Here is a 26,887-nt window from a genome sequence, read left to right as displayed (position 1 = left end):
CTAGCCAGAGCAATTAGGCAAGAAGAAGAAATAAAAGGAATACAAACAGGTAAAGAAACTGTCAAAATATCCCTATTTGCAGAAGACATGATCCTATATCTCAAAGACCCAAAAAACTCTACCCAAAAACTACTAGACACCATAAACAACTTCAGCAAGGTGGCAGGATACAAAATCAACTTACAAAAATCATTAGCTTTTCTATACACCAACAATGAACAAATTGAGAAAGAATACAGGAAAACAATTCCATTTATAAGTCTCGAAAAATAATCGAATACCTAGGAATAAACTTAACAAAGGATGTGAATGACCTCTACAAGGAGAACTACAAACCTCTGAAAAAAGAGATTGAGGAAGACTACAGAAGATGGAAAGATCTTCTGTGCTCATGGGTTGGTAGAATCAACATAGTAAAAATGGCTATGCTACCAAAAGCAATCTACATGTTTAATGCAATTCCCACCAAAATCCCAATGACATTCATCACAGAGATTGAAAAATCTACCCTAAAGTTTATTTGGAAACACAAGAGACCTCAAATAGCCAAGGAAATACTCAGCAAAAAAGAGAAATGCTGGAGGTATCACAATACCCAACTTCAAACTATATTACAAAGCAATAGCAATAAAAACAGCATGGTACTGGCACAAAAACAGATATGAAGACCAGTGGAACAAAATAGAGGACCCAGATATGGATCCACACAACTATGCCCACCTTATTTTTGACAATGGCACCAAAAACATACGATGGAAAATAGATAGCCTCTTCAACAAACGTTGCTGGGAAAAGTGGTTATATGCCTGCAGAAAACTAAAACTAGATCCATTTTTATCACCCTGTACTAGTATCAACTCAAAATGGATAAAGGACCTTAGTATCAGACCTGAAACTCTGAAGCCAGTACAGAAAAGAGCAAGGAATACTCTGGGAGCAATAAGTATAGGCAAGGACTTCCTCAATAGAACTCCAGCAGCTCAGCAACTAAGAGAAAAGAATGGACAAATGGAACTTCATAAAATTAAAAAGTTTCTGCACAACAAAAGAAATGGTCTCTAAACTGAAAAGACCACTCACAGAGTGGGAGAAAATATTTGCTAGCTATACTTCAGACAAGGGACTGATAACCAGAATATACAGGGAGCTCAAAAAACTAAACTTCCCCCAAATCAATGAACTAGTAAAGAAATGGGAAACTGAAATAAACAGAACCTTCTCAAAAAACGAAATTCAAATGGTCAAAAAAACACATGAAAAAACGTTCACCATCTCTGACTATAAAGGATATGCAAACCAAAACCACACTAAGATTCCACCTCACCCCTGTTTCAGTAGCTATCATCAAAAACACCACAACCAACAAATGTTGGCAAGGATGTGAGGGAAAAGGAACCCTCATACACTGCTGGTGGGAATGTAAACTAGTACAACCACTTTGGAAAACAATATGGAGGCTTCTTAAAAAACTAAACATAGATCTGCCATATGATCCAGCAATCCCACTCTTGGGGATATACCCAAAAGACTGTGACACAGGTTACTCCAGAGGCACCTGCACACCTGTGTTTATTGCAGTGTTATTCACAATAGCCAAGTTATGGAAACAGCCAAGATGCCCCACTACTGACAAATGGATTAAGAAAATGTATTTATATGCAATGGAATTCTATTCAGCCATGAAGAAGAATGAAATCTTACCATTTGCAAGTAAATGAATGGAACTGGAGAACATCATCTTAAGAGAAGTTAGCCAGGCTCAGAAAGCCAAAAATTATGTTCTCCCTCATACCCGGACGTTAGATCTAAAACAAATGCAGTGATATTATTGGACATGGGTCACACGTTAAGGGGAGAACACATACAGGAGGAATAAGGAAAGGTAACAAACCCAAAACTTGAAATATGTGCCCACTGCAGAGGAGCTAATATAGTAACCTTAAAACAACAGAAGTCAATATGGGAAGGTGATGGGGAAGTAGTGAGGAGGTTTGGGAGAGATGAATCAATTTGGGTTATAATACACGTGTGCAGGGGTGTAATGCTAGGAATGTCTCTATATAGTTGTTTATCTCAACTAGCAATAACGCTATGTCTCTCTTATTATTGCTTATGTCTTCTCTTCAACAACAACAAAAAAAGAGAAGGGTAGGCCACTTATTCCTCAATCCCTGACCGGCTCCTTATAAGTCAGGCTGGACCCTGACAGTCCTGTAGTAACCTCCCAGATGACCTGAGATGAAGGAGACTTCTGTGACCCTTTACCATTGCTGCTGATGCTGCTTGTTGAGGAGCCTCCCACTGCTCTACACCCACCTGGAACTGCAAGAGGAGATCACTTTTTGTTTCTCCCTTGGGTAGCAAGCCTCTCCCTTATCCCCTCTCTAGGTCTGCCTAGGGATATACATAAAAGCATGCTTTTACCCACATCTTTTTTTTTATTATTTTATTATTCGTATGTGCATACAATGCTTGTGTCATTTCTCCCCCTAGCCCCCAATCCCCTCTCTTAACAGCCACCCCACACTCTCCCTCTATCCCCCACCCCCTCAATACCTGGCAGAAACTATTTTGCCCTTATCTCTAATTTTGTTGAAGAGAGTATAAGCAATAATAGGAAGGAACAAGGGTTTTTGCTAGTTGAGATAAGGATAGCTATACAGGGAGTTGATTCACATTAATTTCCTGTGCGTGTGTGTTACCTTCTAGGTTAATTCTTTTTGTTCTACCCTTTTCCTATTGGCCTCAGTTGCTTTTAAGGTATCTGCTTTAGTTTCTCTGTGTTAAGGGCAACAAATGCTAGCTAATTCTTTAGGTGTCTTACCTATCCTCACCCCTTACTTGTGTGCTCTCGCTTTTATCATGTGCTCAAAGTCCAATCCCCTGTTGTGTTTGCCCTTGATCTAATGTCTGCATATGAGGGAGAACATACAATTTTTGGTCTTTTGGGCCAGGCTAACCTCACTCAGAATGATGTTCTCCAATTCCATCCATTTACCAGCGAATGGTAACATTTCATTCTTCTTCATGGCGGCATAAAATTCCATTGTGTATAGATACCACATTTTCTTAATCCATTCGTCAGTAGTGGGGCATCTTGGCTGTTTCCATAACTTGGCTATTGTGAATAGAGCTGCAATAAACATGGGTGTGCAGGTGCCTCTGGAGTAATCTGTGTCACAGTCTTTTGGGTATATCCCCAAGAGTGTTTTACCCACATCTTACAACTCTCTACTGAAAAGGAAAAGAAGCTGTTTCTAGATTCAAACTAGTGGAATTAGAAAGATAATCCACAAACTGAAAGAGGAAAACCAAATTTTACTCATCACTGCAAAGCCCCTTCACCTACAAGGCAGGATAAAAATCTAGACAGAGGAACTAAAAGCAGAAAAGCTCTACCAGCTGAAACATGAAGTGAAAAAAAATCCCTCAGAAGAGAAATTCTCAACTTGTGCCAAAAATGAATCACTAACAGGAGCTAAAATTTCTAACTCTCACATCTCACAACATTCCCCAAATTTTAAATTTATTTCATTTTGAGCTGAAATGTTTCGGATGAATATTTTAAATAGAGCCCAACTCCAATTTTATACTAAAAATAAATGAGAAAATGGGCCTCAGTCTTAGTAATCAGTTTTGCTAGAATGTTCTGATTCTCTTAAAAGTTATGAATTGGAAGAATTTGGGGATCTAATTATGTGTTATAGTCTATTTTTCCCCCTTACTAGCATAAATTAAAGATTTTCTTATGTGAAGTTACTCCAATTTCATCCTTTTTAACTTTGAGATCATGAGTTAATCTGTGTGCTCACTCTGTATATTTATATCTAAAACCTAGATTTGTTTAAAAATGTGAAATTTATCAGTTGTCAGAGGCAACTCAACTCATCATGGTGAGAGGGGGAGAAAACCCCCTTATATTCCAACCAATCTTAGACTGGTTCCAGTCTGGCTCAACTTCAAGCTTAAAATAAATGTAGTTTTCTTTCCTTGTCTTCATCCTATCAGGCCTAGAAGGTATTTCTCTGGTGGAGGGTGGTGAGGAGACAGCAACTGGATCACTTCACACCCTCCTGATGCTACCCTTGCAGCACCATCCAAGGCAAGAAGGGCTCATGTTGCCTTGATCACTTGACTCTGCAGCATTTCAAGAGCCTTCCACATCCTGGGGGAGTATGATAAACAGAGTTAAAGAGGATGCAGTAGGCTGAGAAAATCTCATAAGAAGACACAGCATTCTGCCTTAGACATAGCAGAGAGTTAAGACCTTAAAATGTTACGTACTTATCAGTTTGGTCAGTTCATTAAAAAAATTAATCACACTCCTTAAACTCTACAACTTAAATTCTATATTACTCCAGAATGCAAAACATCAACCTAGCTCCTCTATTTTAACATTTTCGGAACAGTCTGAAATATGAAGTAAAATTTGTTCCAAGTAAGCATCATTTATCTACTTTATTAATTATTTCAAGAATCGGCCTTCCTAGTTCCTAGGAATGTGTGCCACTTGCTACCTAAGCAGAGCCTGGAGCAAGGGAATGCCACTTGTTTCTCTTGTTTATAAAAGGTATGCACCCATTTCATATAATTAGAACAGAACCAATCATTTTGATACACAAGTTATAAATGGCCAATATATATGCAAAAAAATGTTTAACAGGTCTCATAAAGTAGACAAGAATCAGGCTGACAAAGTGGTTCCTTGGTTTTGTGTTTCTATTGTCCTTTTAATGACAGTACCTAATGTGGGAAAACATCTGCTGAAACATGGAAGAAACTTTTCAGAGGGTAGTTTGGTGATGGGTATCTGATAACTTTAGGATGTACATGCCATGATCTAGCAATTTCACTTAGAATTGCTAGAATATTCACTTAAAATAATTTTCACTCTAGGAATTATTCTAGGTAAAGAGTTGAAGATGAATCATTTGAATTCATTCTGGTGGTAGATGCAAGAGGTCTTTATAATAGTAAAAATTTGGAAATAACCTGAATACATAAGAATACACACTTGTTAAACATATGACATATGTAATGGGATACTATTTAGTCATTACAGAGTATGTCCCTGAAGGATATTTTAAGGTATAGAAAGAAGTTATTGATATGATAATTTTGAGTGAAGGTAAACAGGATTTCAAATGACAAAGATAGTATGATCGCATATTTACATATGCATGTATATGCAAATGTATGTATATATGTATGCAGATAATATGAAGATAAAAATAAAGATATAGCTGAGGCCAAAAAGGAACGTATCACTATGCCTATGCAATTATCTCAGGATGGTGGAAGAGTGACTGGTTCACATTTTTCCCATTTCCTAAATTTGAAGAAATGGGTAAGCAATTTGATTTATAAAATTTTTGGTTTTTTATGCATTGATTTTATAATATTAAAATTTATTTCTATATAGGTTGTATGGTGTAGATTTCATGTGATTTTGTGATTCTGGATAGAGAAATAGTAGAGAAAAATCAAGGTTATTATGTAATCATTTATTTTAAAAATGAAATACTAATACCCTCCACAATTTACAATATAATATAGCATATTGTATGCACAAATACATGTTTACAAAGATATAGTTATACTATATTTTCATATATATAAGTTTACATATATAGAAATGGCATAAATATGTATAATATAAATATAGTAAAGGATGTTTAGGAATAAAATCTATGCTGTATCATTTCTGTAAACAGCGATAGGAATAGAAAGATAACTATGGAAAAAAGAATTTTATTATTAATCTGCTGTTTTTTTTTTTTTATAGTACTGGAGTTTGAACTCAGAGTGTATCTCCACTTGAGCCATACTTTCAGCTCTTTTTATTTTAGTTTATTTTTCAGATATGGTCTTGTGCTTTTTGCCTGGACTGGCCTCAGATGGTGATCCTCCTACTTAAACCTCAGTGTAGCCAATATTACAGGCTTACTCTATACAACTTATTCTTTAAGATAGAGTCTTGTTTTTTTTTGTCCAGGGCCGCCCTCAAACCATGGTCCTCCTATCTCTACCTTCTAAGCAGCAGAGATTCTTGGACTTTGTTTTTATCTAATTCAATCTTTGCTGACCAACTTAAAATGATGTTACTCTAAAAGTCAATAAGGACCATAAAGATAATTCCACAATCCACTTTAAGATTATCTTTCCCGGGTCAGTAAAATCTATCACCTAAAATAAGGTCTGGCATTAAATCGATATGCAGTACGTTAAATCTGCCTAATAATTCTATAATGTAGGTTCTCAGGAGAAAGAGATGGCAGACAAGAATCATGTCTTCTTTGCTGTCACATCTGCACGTCTTGCTTGGAGCATGGCGTATGGAACAAAAGTGCACTGATCTCCAATTAGTCTAGAAGATTTGGTGCCAGGGCCCTTGAAGATTTGGTGCCAGGAGTGGGCACAAAGCTGGGCACAGCTATGGATAGTAAGGGCAAAGGCAGGAAAGAGGTAGTTGACTTGCTCAGGTTGTTACAAATGGGCTACAACTAAACAAAATGCAAGCTAGCTTTGGTCATTACTTTAGCTTTTTTCAGCTGTGTTAAAAGTTAAGTCAGAATAGCAGATAGTGGTCAGCATATGGAGCCTCTCAAAGTCCAAAGCCGCCTTACAGTTTTTCACAGGCTTGGCTTGAGTGGTAGTGGAGGCAATGCCTACTCAAGGATTTTCTTATTAGTTGGGACTCTCATGCCCCACTTATTCCCATCCCTCCAACTGTGTGTGAAGGAGTTCAAGAGGAAGGAAGGGTGTTTCATCAACCACATCTGCCTGGGTTTTAGATGCAGGGCTTTTACATAAATGGCAGTTGGTGGCTTTTTATTTGGAAGTATTTGAAACAGAATATTCTCTTTCAGAAAAACACTGAAGCAAATGAAAACCAGAAAAATGTTTTAGGGTCTACCTCCAGGAGGATGCATCCAAAGTCCTACTTGTCAGTTAAGGATAGACATTGCCCTTTTACTTAAGCACATGTCTTTTGAACTCCCTCTGATATACTCCAAGGAAGCATCTTATACACAGTTCATTTTGTAATCTAGAAAGAAGTCCTTCTAAGAGGAAAAAGCCTAGAGAATCTGGGCTATCACCCAGAGATATAGAAAGGCCGTGGACAGGAATCATGAAGGTGGTCACGATGAACACCAGCCTTACTCATATCCCTGTGTGGCAGGCAACTCATCCTCTAAGATAAACCCTGATGGAAAATAGCACATTTGAATTCAGAAGTGTGCTATGCATGCATTACTGTGAAAGCAGACAATGCTCTATTGAGTAAGTAATTTCAAGGTGAATTGCCAGATGATGGGGCGGAGGTTGGGAGAACTTTTAAACCTCTCCAGCCGTGACCTACAGTACAAAACACATTCTGTACTGCATCCTGGTACACATGCAGATGAATGTAAAACTGATTTAATGAAACGCTTACCTTTGCTACTTGTGAAACACTCTAAAAATTATTTTATTCCTTTTTTAAAAACACTATTCAAAATTCACTAAAGTGATTTCATTACCCCCTGATGAGTCACTATTCGCAATTACTTCAAGAGAGCAATCCATTTGACTGCCTCTTTCAAGATTTTTTTCTCCTCTTTCTTGAGATAAAATGCCTATAAGCACATCTCATGAGTGATCCAAAGTCAAGAATCAAATGATTCAAGGTCGTGACTCAAGAGGAGTATTAAAAATGATAAAAAAAAATATGATGCTGTCTTAATTCTAAATACTGACAACCACATGGCATAGGAGCTGGTGAAAAATGAGAGCCCAAGAAGGGGTCCCTTCTTGTCATCTCACAGCCACAATAACTAGTGTACCAAGGGAGAAGCAAAACTAGTAAGTGACCAGATGGTTAGATTTTTGTTTGGTTGTGTTTTTTAAATTTGCTTCCTCATCACCTGAAAACTCCTGTCAAAACAGCCAAAATAATCCAAGAAATGGCTATGATTCTAATTTTTCCGTAGGACCAGGAGAACAAAGAAACTTGTGTTCCAATCTTACATAAAGAGAACAAAGATCTTAAATACTGTGGGTAAGAATTTAGCAGCAACATGGTGGTTACTGACCATGATCTGACAGCTAGTGATGAAAACGATCCTGATGTTGCCCTGTATCAGACAGACAACACCCAGAGAGCAGAAGGAAAACCCTTGCCAGACAGATTCCCAATCGGGTTGATAGTAACAAGCAAGATCTGCTTAGCACTGGCTGTTTGTCAGACACTGGCTAAGCCCCTTCCCACTGTCATCTCACTTGACACTGTTCATCCTGTGTGGGAAGTGCTATTGACTATGAACCGTACAAATTATGGCCCCAGAGACAATTCTAACAGAATGAAAAGCCTTCCTTCCAGTTCCATGTGGCACCCACTAACTGGCCCCCAATTAACTGCCTCTCAGCTTTTGAGACATGCTGGATTAATGTACAACTTTGTACTAGAAGCAGGATGAAACTGGTGCTAATTATGAGGTAGATGGGGCTGAAGGGAGAAAAGTCTGTAAAGAAAGATCAACAACAAATACGTAATTTCAACACAGTGTAACATATGCCTGAGAGAGGGGAGGGGAGGGATCAAGCCCAGGTCTGGGGAAGGGGTGTTACCAGAGAATGAAGCTAAAGAGTAGGTCTGAGTCAGGCAAACAAAGCAAAGGAAAAATATTCTAGAATAAGAAACCAGAAAGGGTAAAGAGGAAGCACATTATCCTCATTATTTCTGAAGTGTGGGATGATGAAAAAAAGTTTAGAATTCATCATAAGAGGAAGGAGCCCATGTGGGGTTTTAAACAGATCTTAGAAATAAACAAGGTTGTAGGGGGAAACAGGGATGGATTAGAGGAGGCCAGCATGAAGGTGATAGGATGGCCACCAGAAGTAGGGTCATAGTGATGGAAATTCAGAATGATCAGGAGATGTAAGAGCCATCCAGGTGCTAAATTGATAGGTCTTGGTTACTGAGCAGCTGTGGATGTGATGCTGTGACAGGATGATAGCAGGTCTCACTAACAATTGAGCGGATGGCACACGGGGGGTAGCAGTAGCAGCAGGCTAGGGCAGAGAAACTAGCGAGCTTTCACTTTTTTAACTTTTCTTTATTTTGGGAGCCAGGTTGCCCATGATACCCACTGCTAGGAGGAAATGGGATGGAACACATGAGAAATGAAGACTGTAACTCTATTCTTTGTGGATGAAAGGAAAGAGACCCACTTAGTAACCATGAATATTCATAGATTTAGTTTGCTATTTTCCTCTTTTATTTTTTTATGCCATAAGCAATGTTTATTCTTACACCAAAAGGCCACATCTAATCAGGGCCTACCTATCCAGGAGGCCAAGAGGTCTATGACATTTTAAGAGGCCCATTAAGGGGGCAGGGAGGATAAGGCAGAGGGATAGAGGGAGTGAATCTAATTAAGATATATTGTAAGCCCATATGTAAATGTCATAATGTATGCCTCTGTACAATTATTATATGCTAATAAAATATTTTAAGAAAGAGGCCCACTAAAACATTTTTTAATTTTAATTCTTTAAGTCAAATGAAAAACATAAATAGAACACAAATGAAAATAAATTAATGAATCCAACTTGGGCTACAGTCATCTTTACAATAGTGTAGCTACAAAGCATACATTTTAATATTGTTTTACACAGGAATGGTTCTACAGAGGCACAAGTACCTGGGACCCATTAAAGTCATAATATGACTGTGGCATAGAAAAACATGGCAACTATATCTCCCTATCATGCGTATAACTATCTATCTTAATATTTCACATCAGATGATTACTGTCTTGATTCTACTACCTCACCCTTTTTATCGGAGTTAAATTCATTTTAACTGTGATGAAGCATATATAGATCCACAGGCCTGCCCACTGAAGTGGAACTCCTTCAGCATTTCTGAGGGAAAATTTTGTGATTAAATAATACAGTTTTAAAATTTCAGACCATTTGACACAGAACTTGTGCTGCTAAGAATTAAATCTCAAGAAATAACAAGATGAAATTATAAGGATGTTTATCAAAGTTACTATTCCTCAATAAAATGAAAACATCCCTACATATCTTGAAAAGAGTCTTCTAGATTGATTATAATAGGTCCACACAATGAAACAGTAAGCAGACATGAAATAATGACATTATATCTCTGTGCTGTGAATAGGCACGATACATTAAATATAAAGACTAGACTATAAAAATAGCTTAGTTTAATGCCAAAAACCACCACCAACTCATCTTCGTGGTAGGAAAATGGATGATTATTCGCTGTGCTTCTCTGCATTTAAATCTTTTTGGAAATAAGTATATATTACTTTGGAATTTAAAAATGCTAAAGACTATACTGTCTGATTCAGGGTATGTCGGTAGATATTTTGCTCAGAAAATTATGAAAGACGTGTGACGAGATGCAGCTAAGAAATACTGCTGGCACAGAGTCAATACAAACAAGGATATAGACACTGAGGGACACCCTCAGGGCTGGACACCCTTGCCTCTGGGCCTTTATACTGGCTTTTCCTTCTTTCTGGAAAATTCCTGTGCAGATACCATGCTGGCCACTTTCTCTTATTCATGGTTCTGATCAATGGTGCCTCACTGGGGAAATCACACGCATCCTCTCTTTTCTGTCTGATTCTTCTCAGTTGTATTTGTTGCTAGTTGATATACTTCTTTACTTTTCATTTTCTGTTTTCTTACAGCTAAAAGATATGCTCCTTAAGGGAACAGATGATAGTATGTGTTTTCATAGCGACAGCTTCAGTGATAACATGTTGTGTGTATTTACTGAGAAACGGTTCATCTTAGTTCTCTTTATAAAAACAAAAATTTGCAAACAATGTTTATTGCAGCACTATTCACAATAGCCAAGTTATGGAAACAGCCAAGATGCCCCAGCACTGACGAATGGATTAAGAAAATGTGGTATCTATACACAATGGAATTCTATGCAGCCATGAAGAAGAACGAAATGTTATCATTCGCTGGTAAATGGATGGAATTGGAGAACATCATTCTGAGTGAGTTTAGCCTGGCCCAAAAGACCAAAAATCGTATGATCTCCCTCATATGTGGACATTAGATCAAGGGCAAACACAACAAGGGGATTGGACTATGAGCACATGATAAAAGCGAGAGCACACAAGTAAGGGGTGAGGATAGGTAAGACACCTAAAGAATTAGCTAGCATTTGTTGCCCTTAACGCAGAGAAACTAAAGCAGATACCTTAAAGCAACTGAGGCCAATAGGAAAAGGGGAACAGGTACTAGAGAAAAGGTTAGATCAAAAAGAATTAACCTAGAAGGTAACACCCACGCACAGGAAATCAATGTGAGTCAATGCCCTGTATAGCTATCCTTATCTCAACCAGCAAAAACCCTTGTTCCTTCCTACTATTGCTTATACTCTCTCTACAACAAAATTAGAAATAAGGGCAAAATAGTTTCTGCTGGGTATTGTGGGGGGGAAAGGGAGGGGGAGGAGTGGGTGGTAAGGGAGGGGGTGGGGGCAGGGAGGAGAAATGAACCAAGCCTTGTATGCACATATGAATAATAAGAGAAAAATGAAAAAAAAAATAAAAACAAAAATTTGCAAACAATGTAGTATCTATCGGTAGGGTACTTACCTTTATCAAATAGAAAATTATTTATATTTAGTTCCACCAAATGGCCATATCTATGAAATGGAATACCATTCAACTAGTAAAAGTTTGAATAAACAGTAAATGAATACATTTATTGAAATGAAAAAGGTTTGTAACACATCACGTGAAAAGAATCAGATTACAACATTAATAAGATGCATGGTATGAGTTCACTTTTCAGATAAAATGAACTAAAATAATTTTTGTTAAAGTAAAGTAACCTCCTAATCTAAAATAAAAACTATCTTAACAGTGGACTCTGTGAGAGCTTAAATTTGAAGATTTATCCGATGACAGAAAAGTGGCAGTTAGTTACTACGCAGTCAGTTGGCTCAGAATAAGTCCATGCTAATGGGCTCCAGAAAAAAGCAATTCCTCAAACTATTACATAGCCAATAAAAACCAAGGAATCAAGTGCCCTGATGCTGGGGGATAGGTATGACTTGCAGAAATGCTAATAGCACTTGGTTTTATGTGCCTTCCTCCCTCCAAATTTCAGGTTTATTTAAACACTTCTGTTTCCAAGTTATGATGGGCCAGATAGCTGTATCAGGCCTAAGAGCTCAACTGGCATCACAGAGTGGCAAGAGCAACAAAACCAAGCTCACAGGATGTCAAGCTGGGACAACACCAGGAAACAGTCAGCAAGCATGAGGTTCTGGGTTCAATTGTAAGTACATGATGATGATAACAATGATGATGAAAATAATAATAATTGTTTATGGGGGCCAGGGATATGATTTAGGGGTAGAGCCCATGCTTAGCATATTCAAGACTTCCTAGGTTCAATACCCAGCACCATTTCCTCTGTGTGTTCTGGTGAAATTAAGGTTTAATTTCTTTCAAAAGATTTTTTGCTGGAAGTAAAGTAAAGTTGATACAGGTTCAGCATTCTTAATTTGACAATCCAACATCCAAAATGCTCTAAAATCCAAAACTTTTTGACCTTCTAGATGATGGCACAAGTGGAAGATTTCACACTGCATGGAAGTACAATAAGCTATGTACACAAGATGTACATGGCACATAAGCAAATTTCATATTAAGATTCAGGCCCTATCTCTAAAACACTTCATTATTATATTCAAATATTTCAATATCCTAAAAGATCCAAAATCCAAAACACTTCTGATTCCAAACATTTCAGATAAGGGAAGCACAATCTGTGTTTCAAAGAAAGAAAACCATCAGAGTGAGAAAAGACCATTTTACTTATTCTGTGAGACCAATCATACCTGCATGGGAAAAGCCAGTCCTTCAGTACCTGCTGCTGGGTTGCTTAGCCTGAGGAGCCCTCTGAACAAGGCCCACGAGCATTTCCTTACTTCTCCTGTGCAGTGTCCAGTAGCCAATCTAGGACATACATAGGTCACTCAAGCAGAGACAACGACAGAGCGGCAAGGTAGCCAGCAAGTTCAAGGCCCTGGGTTTCATCCTCAGCACAAGCAGTAACAGCAAATAAAAAACAACCCTCCATAAAAGAACAGCTGATAGCAAAGTTCTAGTATGACCAATTTAGTGGTTAGAGTCACTACACTGGTAACATAAAAGAGAGGCTCCATTCCACTAGCTGGTGGCTGACTAGGCAATCACAGTGTTTGATCTGAGAGGATCATGAGAACCACATTGAAGCTTGTCAGGAGCTGGTCAGTAGTGGAGTCAGAATAGAATCCAGGCTTTCTAATGGTCAGTCTAGGGCTCTTACTCCCTCACAAAGATACCCATTTAACCATGATCCAAATTACCATAGATAATTACTTAGGAAGAGGCCAGTCCAACCACCTAGAAATCACTTGGACAATTTATTGAACATGTAACTTTCTGGATTCCTCTGTAGGAGCCTGCACTTCACAGAAGCTACCATGAGTGAATCTGTGCTTGGCCAAGGTCAGGAATCACCAGTCTAGGTTATATAAGACAGAAGAGAAAAGGAACCAGCAAATTTCCATTTAAAAAAATGCAAGTCATTCTCCTTACTCACTCTAAGAAAAACAGCATGGGAATATGCAATTATAAACCTCAAAATAGCTTCTTTGGGGGAAAAATATGATTCACACACACTTCTAAAGATGCTCAGGCCACAGCTGCAATCTGTTCTTGTGGCCAAAACCCTTGGAAAGCCGAATTAAGGGAAGCCATGTTGGGCTTGATTATTTGCTGGATACAGAACTCTGTTCTACTCTTCCAAGAGGGTCAGAAAGGCCTCTCTGGGAGGCAGGGAGTAAATATACTCCAGAAGGAAAGACAGATAGTAGTGCTGACCTGAAAATGGCTGCATCAGAAAACTTGGCCTCCTGGCCTGCAAATCATATAGCTCCTTCTTCCAGTTCTGGAGGGCAGGTACACCTGCTGGAAGGGGAGTCCTCTTTGCTAGAGAAGCATGGAGTCCTGCCCCAATTAGGACTAAGCTCTGTGCTGGCTAAAGTCAGCACCAATTCTCTGAAGCAAGGAGGCAGGGTTTTTTTGTTTTGTTTTGTTTTGTTTTAAAAGCAAGTTGAGAGCTGTTTGGAGGCAGCCGAGGATATAATAAATTGGGAAGTCACACAGCTATGTATTCTCAAACACAAGATAAAAAATAGATCACTTTTTTCCTCTTTGGGGAACATACTGGAGTGCTAATATTTTCTCATACAAATTTGGACACAAGGCCTTTCTCCAGCAAATTACCCCAAGGAAGAGGGGAGGGATGAAAAGGGGTCCTTTTGTATAATTCTCACTATGTTAGAAGAAAAAGGTGCTATTTGAGAGTTTCCAGAGTAAAATGTAAAGTTCTTAAAAAAAAAAAATTAGTGGTGTCTGAAGAATACTTTTGGAAGTTATCCTAAATCAAACAGAAAGCTACTCTATTTATGCAACAAATGCTTATTGAATGCAAACCATCTGTAAAATACTAGGAATTAGGATGTAGGATTCACTGAGGCTAGTCTTCAAGGAACTTCCAGTCTATAAGGAAGACAGGACATTTAGGAAGAAATAAAAACAATGGCTGATGATATTGCACATTAGTTAGCAGCACAAAAATGGACAGCATCTAATGTCTGCGGGCACTCAGTATACTTAACTTCTGAGTTATAGTTCCTCATTTGTGAATAAAGATGCTGGAAGGGTCCACAGAGGTAATGTGCTTACTGTTGACCTCAGGAAGTTGTCTGCTATGTAGAAAGCATCCAGTAAGGGGCAATTTCATAAATAAATTTTACTTTCTACTTATCTTTAAATCAGCAAGTAGTTTTTTAACTAAAGTTTGAGCGCTCAAAGTTTAGATCTGATTGGCTTCCTGATCTACCCCAACTGCAACCACCAGGTAAATCTGTACACCCAAAGGCTGCAGGCTGAGGCTGAGAAATAAAAGGCATTCTAGTGTTTGTCTCTTCTGCTCCCCCAACAACTGGGGAATCCCTGTAGGGGGAAACAAGCATTTCTGGAAGCCAGGGTGTCTGTGGGAAACATGTCAAGGACTTTCACTGTGGTCTTGCTTCTGTTCTGTTTTTTCTACTTTTTTATTTTAGTCACTTATATTTTGGTTTCAAGAACTTTGCAGATTACTATTTATCATTATTTCAGTGCAGTTTGAACATCCTGGTTTGTAATCTTTTCATTTATGTCTTTTTGCAACCTTGCCATATTTCACCATCTATTTGAACTTTCTTCCTCTGCTTATACTTTTCCTCTAATTTCATGCTGTCTTTACATTAATAATTTACTTTTACAAGTTACTGGGGTCCTATTATGAATGCTAGTGATGCTGGTTACTGCTCTGGGTGGGGGAAGCCTATAGACCTAAGCTCTGGATGACGCCATCAATGTGAACAGCCTCCTTTGTGGCCTGGAATCCTGTTAGTTTTATGTTTTTCTTTAATTTTATGATGTTTCTTCTTCTATAAGAAGCTGCATGTCCTAAATCCATAGTTCCTCATGTATATAGCCATGAGATTTTAGGCAAGTCACTTCCATAGTGGTGTAAAACACCAGAAAGGAAGGTGGCTGGACTTTTCATACAATGACAGCCCCTCCAAGCAACACCCCTGATCCTCTTTGGCGAACTCAGGCAGCAGTAAGCCTCACTCAGACCCCTGTCAGTGTGCACAGGTCCAGAGGCAGGGGCAGACATGGCTTCCCTGGTGACGTCTTGTCCAGTAGCAGAGGGACTTGTTCTCTTCCACAGCTCTCCAGGGGGACCTATGCTGGGGAAGCCTCCTGGTACCTTTTGTCTTAAAGAGTCAAGAGACTAGAGCTAAACTCAATTTTTAAATATATTTCATTTTAACTTCTCTTCAAATTATATTTTTGAACATTTTTCTTTTCTGGCCATAACAAACAACATTTTGCTATTTTCACTACCACACAAGTGAATGTGGGCCCGTGCACGTTGTTGTGTGTTTGTACGTGTGGGGGGAATACAGATAGAGGGAGAGAAAGCGAGAATGAATGAATGGTAAACTGACAACGCACAATAAGTGAGCCAGGTGAAATGTATATGGTGTGATTTGAATGGGTCCCCAAGGTCCTCTGTTGGCAATTCAATCCCCAATGAAATTACCAGAGGTAACTTAAAAGTGAAGGTACCAGAGGCAGGACCTTGAAGAGTCAATTTCTGACTAATACCATTACTACTGGAGTTGATTTGTGTATCTCAGGATGGGGGTTCCTAGAAAAGGCTTAAGTTCAGCCCCTTTCTCTTCATCTGCTCTGAGCATGGTCTCTTGTCCTTCTGCCTTCCTCCATGGGATAACTCAGCAGGAAGGCCCTTGCCAGAAGCAGTGCCCCCACCTTGGACTCCAGAAAATGCATCTGTTCTTTATAAATGACCTCATTTCAGTCATTCTGTTACAATGGAACAGAACAAAAAATGAGTTTGTTGGGCTTTCTTGAAGAAAATGTTTTGAGAAAAAAAGGAATATATTTTTCTTCTTTTTTTCATTGTTATTCTTTGCCAACTCTACTTCTTACCATCTGTCCCCTTCTTCTTCTTTCAAATGACCTCCTGAATCCTTCACTTATGTTTCCATCCTTATTTCCACTGGGTACTTTGGGATGAGATAAGAGCCAGTGCACTAATTTGGAGCAACTTCCATCTTTTTCACAATATTTATGTTTTCCTACCGGAATGAAGCATTTTGTTTATTTGAAACTTTATTCTATGTTTGTGTGAAGTCTTACAGTTTTCATCACCTAAATCTAAGACGTTTTCTGTTGGGATTATTCCAAAGCAGTTTGTATGTCCATTGCTACTGCTAAAATAATCATCTTTTCCATTTTATTAGGAATTACTAATGATACATGGAAAAGCTACTAAGTTTTGTTTATACATTCTACACTCTTTTGAGTTACATTAATTCTAATTGTTTTTCCTTTGCTTCTTTAGAGATTTCTAGACAGAAAAATCTCATTCTCTGTAATTCTAAACTACTTTGTTTCTATCAATGACCTCTGTCTCTACTGTTTGTATTTTCCTGGCCAAGAAGAAGTAGTATATGTGAATATCATCACCTTCTAGCATCTTATGTAAGTTTGTTTTTAATGCAAGATTTGTTTTTGTATCACTGTTTTAAGCATCATGACGGTTTGTTGCTTTATAGTAGATTTCTTTAAAAATTATGGTAAGAAGATAATCATATTTTATCTTTCAAAAATTATGTTAAATATCATCAGATATTAATTTAGTTTTGGTGTTTTTAGATGAGCTTATTCACATAAGATGGTGCATTGGTCTATATTCTACTACTGAGCGCCCCTTATTCCGTGCGATGAATGAATTTTTTGAGCCAAATTCAGTGTCCACAAGAGGTAAATGCAAAAGCTTTTATAACATGCGTTTTACAAACATGCATCATCAGCTTTTTTCATTTTATTTTTATTTGTCCACGTGTTCACCATTTATTTTTTTAAAATCACCTTTTAAGACTTTCCTATAAACCACCTCAATTTTTAAGGGAAATGGAGCCAGGAACTAACGGGAGAAAAAAGCATTAACGAGCAATAGAAACTATATCACAAGAGACAAAGATAAAATGCTACAGTGTTTTGAGGTGGTTGTGAGTGAAGAGAGGAAAGAGGAGAGTCCTCCTAGCTCCATGCTGGAGACACACTTGTATAAAGAAGAATCGTCTCCATGTAAGAGGAGAAGAGGATGGTGGAAGCTGTGTTCCCTCAACAGATCTCCAGCTCTCCTTGTCATGGCTGAGAAAACCCACCAGGCTCACCTCTCATTCTCTATCCTACTTGCCCTACAAGGCAACAGGAATGAACCCTGATCGTTTCCAGCCACTAATATCTTTTCACCAAAAATATAAGTCCTTAAAAAGTCTAGCATAAATATAAATTATATTCATGCATTTATAATTGAGATATGCTTGATATAGTCTTCTTTTAAACTGTCAAGACCAATTTCTCTCAGCAATCACATCATATGAAAATAAACATGTTATGGCAATTTCAGAAATCTCTACAATACTGCCTTAGGACTTCAAGTTTGTTGAAACAGCCTCAAAATGTACAGGACACATTGGCTTTGCCGTGGGACACCTCTCAGTATTTCTAAGTCTGTCCATATTCATGCTAAGGTTATCCCCTGTATGAACAGAGACCTTTACAATTAACAAGGAATGATCCACTTACACTTCCCTACCTGATTCCCAAGCATGAATACTGACGGTGATGAGGATGTCTGCAAGTTATAGATGGGGAGACTAAAAAGCAAGACAAAGGCTAAGCACTTTGACAGAAATCTGCACATCAGCTATGCCCACCCAGGCCTTCCAACTCAGAATGAAAGACTCTTACATGAAGCTCTCCTGCCTTGTAATGATATTATTATAAATTTTATCATCAGTTTTATAATCACTGTAAACACTAATTATAAATCAATCACTTTTAGAATCTCTCCTACAACAATTTTAATTTGGGCCAAAAGTGCACATAAACTTTTAAATGTTTAGGCCTTAGAATATTTATTTTGTTCAGGCCTTAGAATATTTATTTTGTTTTTGTTTTGTACTTTAAGAGTTGAAATGGAATGTGAAAATAGAAACACAATATGAAAAATCCAGGCAGAATCAAGATATGAGTCTTCAGCTTTTCAAGGAGCAAGAGTAGAAGCTAGTATTAGGAGAAAAAAGGTTGTTAAGAAGTTTAATTGTTAAAAGCTAATTTTCTTGAGCTTTCTTAAGCCAGAATGTTCTGACTAAGAATGAAAATGATGGATGGCATTTTTCACTATACGAAAACACCCATGTCCCAGAGTTAAGTGTCTATCCTAATTGCTCCTGCACTCCAAAGAGTCCTTCAGTTTGCTCATCTGTGTTATTTTTACTTGCTAAAGTAGAGGTGTCTGGGTGATAAATTGAACAAGGTGCTCCACTCGGCACCACTAGTATGTTATAATAAATATTGCCACTGAAAGGCAAAGTAAGGAAGCGGTGAACCTTTTCAGGGTGTGATGTAAGTTTTTTTCTCACTTTTTTTTTTTAAGAAAGAAGTAACTGTTAAATTTTAATCTAATTACAAATGGTCAAAGAGGAGAAGATGGCCAAAGTGTTTCAGGGGACTATGAAGCCTCAATCACAAATGTGTGTTCTTTTTGTCCTTCAAAAAATACCTGCGAATAACCCACATAACAAAAGCCTAATTGAAGAGGTAGAAATATCCATTTGATAAAGGAAAGTAATGTGGCAGAGCCCTGGCATCTTAGTGATGAAAAAAGAAATGCATTATAATCAGACCTCAATTTCCATTTTTCTGCAACCTTTGATATTGCTACATTAAAAAAATACTAATACATTTCCCTAGTTCCCAGTAAAGACAAAATGACAGAAGACTGTAATCTGACTTCAATTTGTTATTCTTTTCTGTATCAGGAAGAAAAATGTAGAGAAGACTTTTTAAAGTATAGGGACAGAATTAAGGGTTCCAAGTAGTTATTTCTCCCATCTGGACAGAACTGTAATTTCCTGTAGCTACGGCTAGCAAGCTGGAGTCCCATTGTAAGGGGAGGCTGGTCTCAACTCCTGTCCACTTCATGCTGCTGACCCTGGACAGTCCCCTGCCCCATCTCAATGTTTGGATTAGGTACAAGTTCAGGCTATGGTGTGAGCTCTCAGACCTGAGAAAAAGTTTGTAAAATGGCTTCTGGAAACATTTCCATTTGTCTAAATTAGGCCCATGGCAAGAGTCAGCCACTTGTTCCTCTAGATCATGTGATGGCAGCTGCCATTTTGCTACCAGCAGAACAGAACTGAAAAGAACTCAAGAGTCCCTGATGGACAGTCAGTCTAATCTACCCCAGGACCTACCAGAGCTGGGATTTCTATTACTTGCCACCAAAATCATCACCTGCTTCATTTTCAGGCAGGGCTTATTCGAGGTCAGCTTGTCCCTCTTTCTAGCCCTAAAAATTATCATACTTACAAGTTCTTGTCACACCCAGAAAACATAATCCAATTCTAGAAGTTTCACATCCCTGATTGGGACATTCCTTAATACTTCTGTTAGTTTCCACAGCCTGTAAGGTAGAGTCTAAAGTCTTCTGTGTGGCACATACTTACAATCTGACACTTTTCCTTACCTAGCATCTCTTCTAACCCTCTGCTTTTACTATATCCAACTAGAATTCTCTGAAACTTTAGATCTTTCTACTACAGTTTCCTAAGGCCCACAAACTTCAACAGCCACCTGTGCCATCTACCTATCCATGCCCTCCTGGTTATTCTCTTCATTTTTGTAATCTCACAAATACAGGTATCTCTTCTCTGCCACACCTCCATACTCTCCCTTCCTCAGTCTTGCCCCACTCTCCATGAACAGAAAGAACCAAACATTGCCTCCTAGAGACATTAACATGAATTAATAGGAAAATGGCAAAGGCTTTCTCATCATTTATTCATGTGAAGGGCTCTCCAGTGTGCACAAAGCCTGCTTGAAGGTGGAGAATATGTTCTAAGTCCACATCATAGTGACTCACAGAGAAAGCACCTTGTAGTTACAGAGATTCAGAAGATAAGTAATCTGTTTGTATCAGAAAGCAAATTTCCTGACATTCATCAAAAATTTATTATTCCTTTGAAGACACATGCAACAGCTATCTCCCAAGTTAGGAGCTGGGTGTGTTCTTAAGGACTTGCCTTCTGTCCTGAGAATCTACAGATCTGTTATGCTTTCCTTTTTCTGGAAGGACACAATCCCTTTCCTCTCTTCACCCTCACCAACCCCACGCAGAGAAATATATCTCTTCTTTTGAAGACCTGCTCCTCCTTCTACTTCAATCTTGTTCTTCTAACTGGGGACACCAATTAAAACAACCTGCGCTATGGGGATATATGACCTCATCCAGGTCTGTAAGTCTTCATAATTTTTAAAGTGGAAACTGAAGGGGAACATATGTCTTCTGGTTCTCAATAAAGCATCATGGAGAAAGTAGGTTAAAAAGAATATAGTGGTCCCTTGGTATCCATGGGGGATAGATTTCAGAGCCCCCAGAGGACAGCAAACTCTAAGGATGCTATAAATTCCCTCATATAAAATCACAAAGTATTCGCATATAACTTATGAACATGTGCTGTGTACTTTAAATCATCTCTAGAGTACTTACAATACCTGATACAATGTAAATGTTACATAGTTACTGTATTAATTACAGAATAATGATAAAAAATACTTGTAGACATTCAGTGCAGATAGAATAGTCCAAATATTTTAAATCCACCATTGGTTGAATCTATGCATTCAAAACTCATTGACATGAAGGATAAACGATACTAAATTTGAACCAATATGTAGACAGTGAAGAAAGAAGGGACAATGTTTCAGGTCCTGGTTCCAGCTGTCCCATAAGTGGGAGCACCATCTCCACCACTTCACTTAACCTTCAGTTTACTCATGGAAAGTGAGATTCAATCGCTTGCAAAGAAACAAACAACAAAAATCCTAGTGTGCCAAGTAAGGCAACATCTGTTATCCCATTTAAGTCTCCTATCAACTGTGTGCAGTAGGTATCATTTTACAGAGAAGGGATCAGAAGCTCACAAATAGAAGAGAAACATGCCCAAGGCATACAAAAAATGAATGAGAGGTGATTGATGGATCATACATGCCCAAATGCCACCACTGTTCTTCCCGACCTCTCCTACACTGCCCTTCCTTGAGTATCTGAAAGCCAGTGCAAGTGCAGTTCTTAGGAGTTAGCTTGGTATTTAGCCAGTTAAAGAGGGGGCTAAAGGGCGATGGTGGCACTGACATGCAGGACAGCACAAACAGGGTCTTAGGACGGTGTATGTGAGCAAATATTGGGAGGGGAAGGTCAGAGTTGCTTTGAAACAATGAAACAAACTGCCATGCCCTAGAGAGGGGCAGTCGCCTCCACTTATCACAGACCTCCATGCTCTAGGGAGGGGCAGTCAGCTCCACCTATCAAAAAACTTTTCAACTCCCACCCTACCTCAAAAGCTGCATAAATATCCAGAGCTCTTGGTCAGATGTGGCTTGAACTATTTTCCTCCATCCCTTGCTACACAAGAGTCTCTGCTTTTTCTCCTGCTTTCCCTTCCTAATAAAACTCTGTTGCTTTGTACCTCATGGAGCCTGAGCTTGACCATAACTCCCCAACCCTTGCACCATTCCTTGGTGCCTAATGTGGGGTTTCAGTCCTGCATCACAGTGATTACACAATATGCAATCAGTGCAAGTCTTCCCCTCATTAGTAAACATAGATGGTATTGATCTTGATGAACTCCTGTGGGTGTCACAGACTTCAATTAAATACACTTGATAAGGTGCTCTGAGAATATAAATAGACATTATTTCAGACTCCACTGTTAAAGGTAACATTTGTTTCTTGCCATGTCAATAACTGGGAAGCAAAAGAATAGTGCTGTTTTTTTTTAAAGCACCTTACTGTTCATAACTATTTGGAAATCAGTAATTTAATTGAACATTAATATGTTTGTTTAGACACCAAAATATAATTGGTATTTTGGAAGTGGGTTTCCACAAGAGACCTAAAAGTAAAAGCAAAAGAGGAACCAATTTGTAGAAAATTGAATCTTTCTGTTTTGTAAACATCATTTTTTATTTTTTTACCAGTTAAGATTTTTAACTGGGTACTTCTTTGGTCTAGGAATTTACTTGTAGAGCTAAACTGACCATGGTCTTCCAAGTCAATTATTAACACAAAATGAGAAGTGCTCAGAACCATGAACTTAGGGGTGAAAAAAAATGCATACAAACCAAAGGAAGATGAATATGTATGTGAAAATAATTTGCCTTAGCAGAAAAATAGGTATCACCTTCAGCATAAGGGTGCATTCAGATTTGTTTTTCATATTAGTACCTTATTTAATATGTCAATGGGCAAAAGGCAATCCATTATAAAAGCAATTTTCCTTTTACCATGGGGTGTTTTATCATTTGATGTCTAGCATTCAATCAGAATGCAGCAATCCTTTAATCTTTTATGAGCAGAAAACAACTCATTTTGGTATGTAGACTTCAGAAATGTGAAAGTTTTTTGTAAGCCTTGAAAAATGTCCATAAATGGCCTTTGCAGAAGAAGGAGAGCAAGAGGTCAAACTAGAAAGTTAAACTTGAAATTATCAAAAGCTTGGGGAGAAAAAAATGCTTTAAAACAGGTAATTAAGCATTTATTTTAAGGTATAATGAATTTCAACTGTCAGGAAAATGTTTGTTTTTTTTTTTAGTCCTAGTTCATCCTTTCACTTTCTGAAGCCCAAGAAGCTTTCTGGAAGGTCCTAGGGGACAGAGGCCATATCTAGTTCAACTATATCTGGTTCAACTGTATCATGGCCCCTGACACACACTTAAGTGTTCAGTAGATTTGTACTGAACAAATGGATAAATGTGTCAGTTATCTCAGATACAGGGAAATTGCCTTGACAATGCTAGTCCTGGCTGTCCAAGCCCAGCTTCAGTGCAGAGACAGGTTGGATGGATGCTGAGTGACTTGTAGCAGAGTAGCAGGGCCATCTCTTCAATGGAAGATGGGAGATAGAGGATGCTTCAGTGTAAGAAAGGATGCATAATTACTAGGGATCCCCCAGGTATTTGCCTTCATCTCACCCTACTATCTCAGCGCATAGGGGTGGGGTTCTGGCCTGCTTCCAAGATTGACTATGGAGTCCTCACAAGGCTGTTCTACACTGCCAGAATTCAGAACCTATCTCCTATTCCACATCAACCCAGCCCCAACCACAAAAAGGACACTCACCTGAAGAGAACTGAAAGCTCAGATTCCTGCCACTTTGGTTCCCCTTTGCCCAACAGATGGGGCTCCCCTGGATAGCATCCAGACAAAATGAGGTCATCATTGACCCTGCTCTGGAATTGGGCCATGTTTTCAAAGTCAGTCCTCACAGGTCGAATTATCTGTCCCCAAGGGGCTCCTCTCATTGCTATCTTTGCAATTTCAGTAACAAAATGAAGACAGCTACTCAAATGATACGAAGTCACTTCTAAATGCTCTACCCAGGGGGATATGTGTGGCTGGGAGAACACAGTGAAGTTGTTGAGTTATTACTCTAAGTGGCAGAGAGAGAAACTAACTCCCTTTTATTGCCAGCACACTTCTATACCATATTATCCATCTGGGTTAACTTTTAGCATGATAGACATATCTCCCCATCCACTGGGCAAAGAACAGGAGAAGAAAGGTGGGTATGGCATGTCACTGCACAGGAGTGTATCTCCTGCTGTCCTCAAGATGGGAGCAAATGGCAAGTGTGCTGTAGGGGAGCGTGGAAAGGTTTGGGAGACGAGAAAGTGGCAATGCATGGCAATCACCTGACACAGAAATCCCAGTGTAGAAGAACATGACTATTTTCCAACTCTAGAAAAACTCAGCTGGGCTTGAAGTGCTTCTTAGCAAGTGACTTTCAACAATTTCCTCCACGAAACTGAGCTAAAAATGAACAGTTATCAGATGGAGAGATTCAGTAGGATTTGTTTGATTTAGAATGTACATACTGAAGCTGAATAAACAGCAAACAATATTACAGACGGAAATCTCTACAAGTCAGTGTAATTAAGAAGTGGGGAAAATATCTCATGCCAAAGATCCCAGTCAATTAAAATCCTAATGTTTGGTTAGCAGGTTAACACAGAAACCCCCCACCCCCGTTAGATTGCCACCATCCTAATGCAAATTTCTGGGGTGGGGGCTTATAAATCATGATCTTTCATGGCAGTTCCATGCTAATGTCACCTTCTTTTCCAACCCATTCTGGCTGATAAGACCTTCCTCTTGGCCAAATGGGCTCAAATTCTTAGTTTTTTTCTTTACTGAGTACTAAATATTCATGTAGTTTTTCTCAGCAGACCTTATACTCAGCTCTACAATGTAAATAAAACACAACTCCCTTTTCAATTTAATCAGTATATTCCTTCCCATTTGTCATTCCAGACCATACTTTAGGCTCTCAAGCAGATGGCTGCACGTTTATGCTCTTCACAATAATTCTAGATACTCCAATGTTTTCCTGATATAAGCAGTCATCCATTGTACTCACCTTATTAAGCTCAAGAGGAAGGATTTACATTGCACCAGCTATATGGATGTCAGAGGGAATGGAAGTCAGCTACTTTAAGGAGAGTCAACATTGACAATGGTGTTAGGGGCAGGTTAAATCTTACCTACCTTTGTAGGTTAAAGCCAAATTATAGCAAGAGCAAAAGGCAAGAAAATTACCTCTTTTTTTGGGTGTCCTTTTGTAAATTTTGTAATGTAAGTAAGAAAAAGAGCCCAAAGCCTATAAGACTAATTTTTCATTTTCAGCTACCCATTTTCTTCAATAATTCCTTCTTAGGGCAAGGATTCCTAACAACAGAAACATTGGGAGCAAGAGAATTTCATTAAAGTATTCAATTTTTCTTTATAGAGAAAAATCATTTTGAAAGAAAGAAAAGAAAATGACCTACTGGTAGGTAATAGACTGGAATTTTAAGAAGGAAATTCACAGATCTTTTTTAATCTAACCAGCAGCAAGGCTGTTCTGATATGTATTCATCCCAGTATTTGACACTCAGACACAATACTTGCAAATTTCTTCATTCCTGAAGGCTTTAAGAACAATTCTATCCAGAGTAGACATGTAGAAATACACTGGAAACCAAACCAGAGAATAGCTGATCCACAGTGATCAATTCACAAAGCTGTTGGCACCTTGGGAATACTTTGTGTAAGTGGGAACTCCACTTGGAAGCTGGGTGCCTGACAAGCTTCACACCCATGTTGGGAACAAGTGTACTTACGCAGCTCGCCCACTTTCAGGATCTCACACAGCATCTTTGTTAGTTCTATACTGCTGCGGCCAAAGGGACATTCGTGTTTATCTTCTCGGCTACTGTTCTCAAGCACGATCTACAGTAGAGAAGGGAAGAGGTCAGGAAAGGAATTCAGTGACTGACAGCATCAAGAATGTTGGCTGCACTCACAGAGAAATAAGGAGATACACTCCAGATCCTCAAACTAAGAATCTTGGGGCCAGGACAAAATAGTATATGCTCAGAGTAAATTGAACTTAACACATTAAGTTTTCCTAATCTACAACTTTCTGACCTGTAAGAAGATATTTTGCTTGTTGGTTTCCATGTATACAGAAGTGCCTGTGGAGAGTGTTTCAAAACAGTACAATAGAGACTGTTTACTTGAGTGACAAAACTTCTCTCTTGTCCTATTAGTCCTGTCTTCTCTTTCTTGGGTACAGCAACTCCTGTGATTTTAAGTCACACATTTCACTTGCATAGATACCCTGGGGAAGTTTCCTTGCTCTTACAATGCCTCGCTGAACCATGCCAAGGGAACATGAAACACAAGAGTCTTTCCCTGAGACGTCTCCTACCAAAGGGGAAAAACTGACCAACAATGTCGATGGTGCCTATAGGGTGTAAGCAAAAGAAAGGAAGGAAGGGAGAGAGGGAGGAAGTAAGGAAGGGAGGGACGGAGGGACAGGGGAAGGAAGGGGAAGCAAAAATGCAAAGGAAAAAAAAGATGAGGTAGAGAGCCCCAGGAGCATTTGGGTCCCTGGTTTCACTTGTTCCTATAGCACATCAGCTTCCCTATCTTCATGGTTTGTCCTTTCAGTCCTTCTTCTGAAAATCCTTTTGTTCATTTAAGAAATACTCCTCTTTCTTTGGCTAGTTTGAGATGTTCCTATCACTTAAAACTAAACGAACGATTCCACACATAGAACAAGAACAGGACACAACGGCAAAACTCTAAAATAACTAAA

The 26,887-nt window shown here is 38.6% G+C and overlaps 1 protein-coding gene across 9 annotated transcripts in view; it reads right to left on the bottom strand.

Annotated features, from left to right (window-relative positions):
* Elmo1 (engulfment and cell motility 1) overlaps positions 1 to 26,887 on the bottom strand; it is a 532,930-nt gene that overhangs the window by 214,214 nt on the left and 291,829 nt on the right. For all 9 annotated transcript variants that reach the window (XM_074065278.1, XM_020158561.2, XM_074065279.1 and 6 more), the window contains one exon: positions 25,908 to 26,016. In XM_074065278.1, coding sequence (XP_073921379.1) covers positions 25,908 to 26,016 — 109 coding nt within the window. The remainder of the gene's footprint in view (positions 1 to 25,907; positions 26,017 to 26,887) is intronic.

Source organism: Castor canadensis, chromosome 2 (assembly GCF_047511655.1).
Source record: "Castor canadensis chromosome 2, mCasCan1.hap1v2, whole genome shotgun sequence".
Classification (NCBI taxonomy): Eukaryota; Metazoa; Chordata; class Mammalia; order Rodentia; family Castoridae; genus Castor; species Castor canadensis.
The sequence above is the reverse complement of the archived record's forward strand: the minus strand, read 5'-3'. Positions and strand labels throughout refer to the sequence as shown.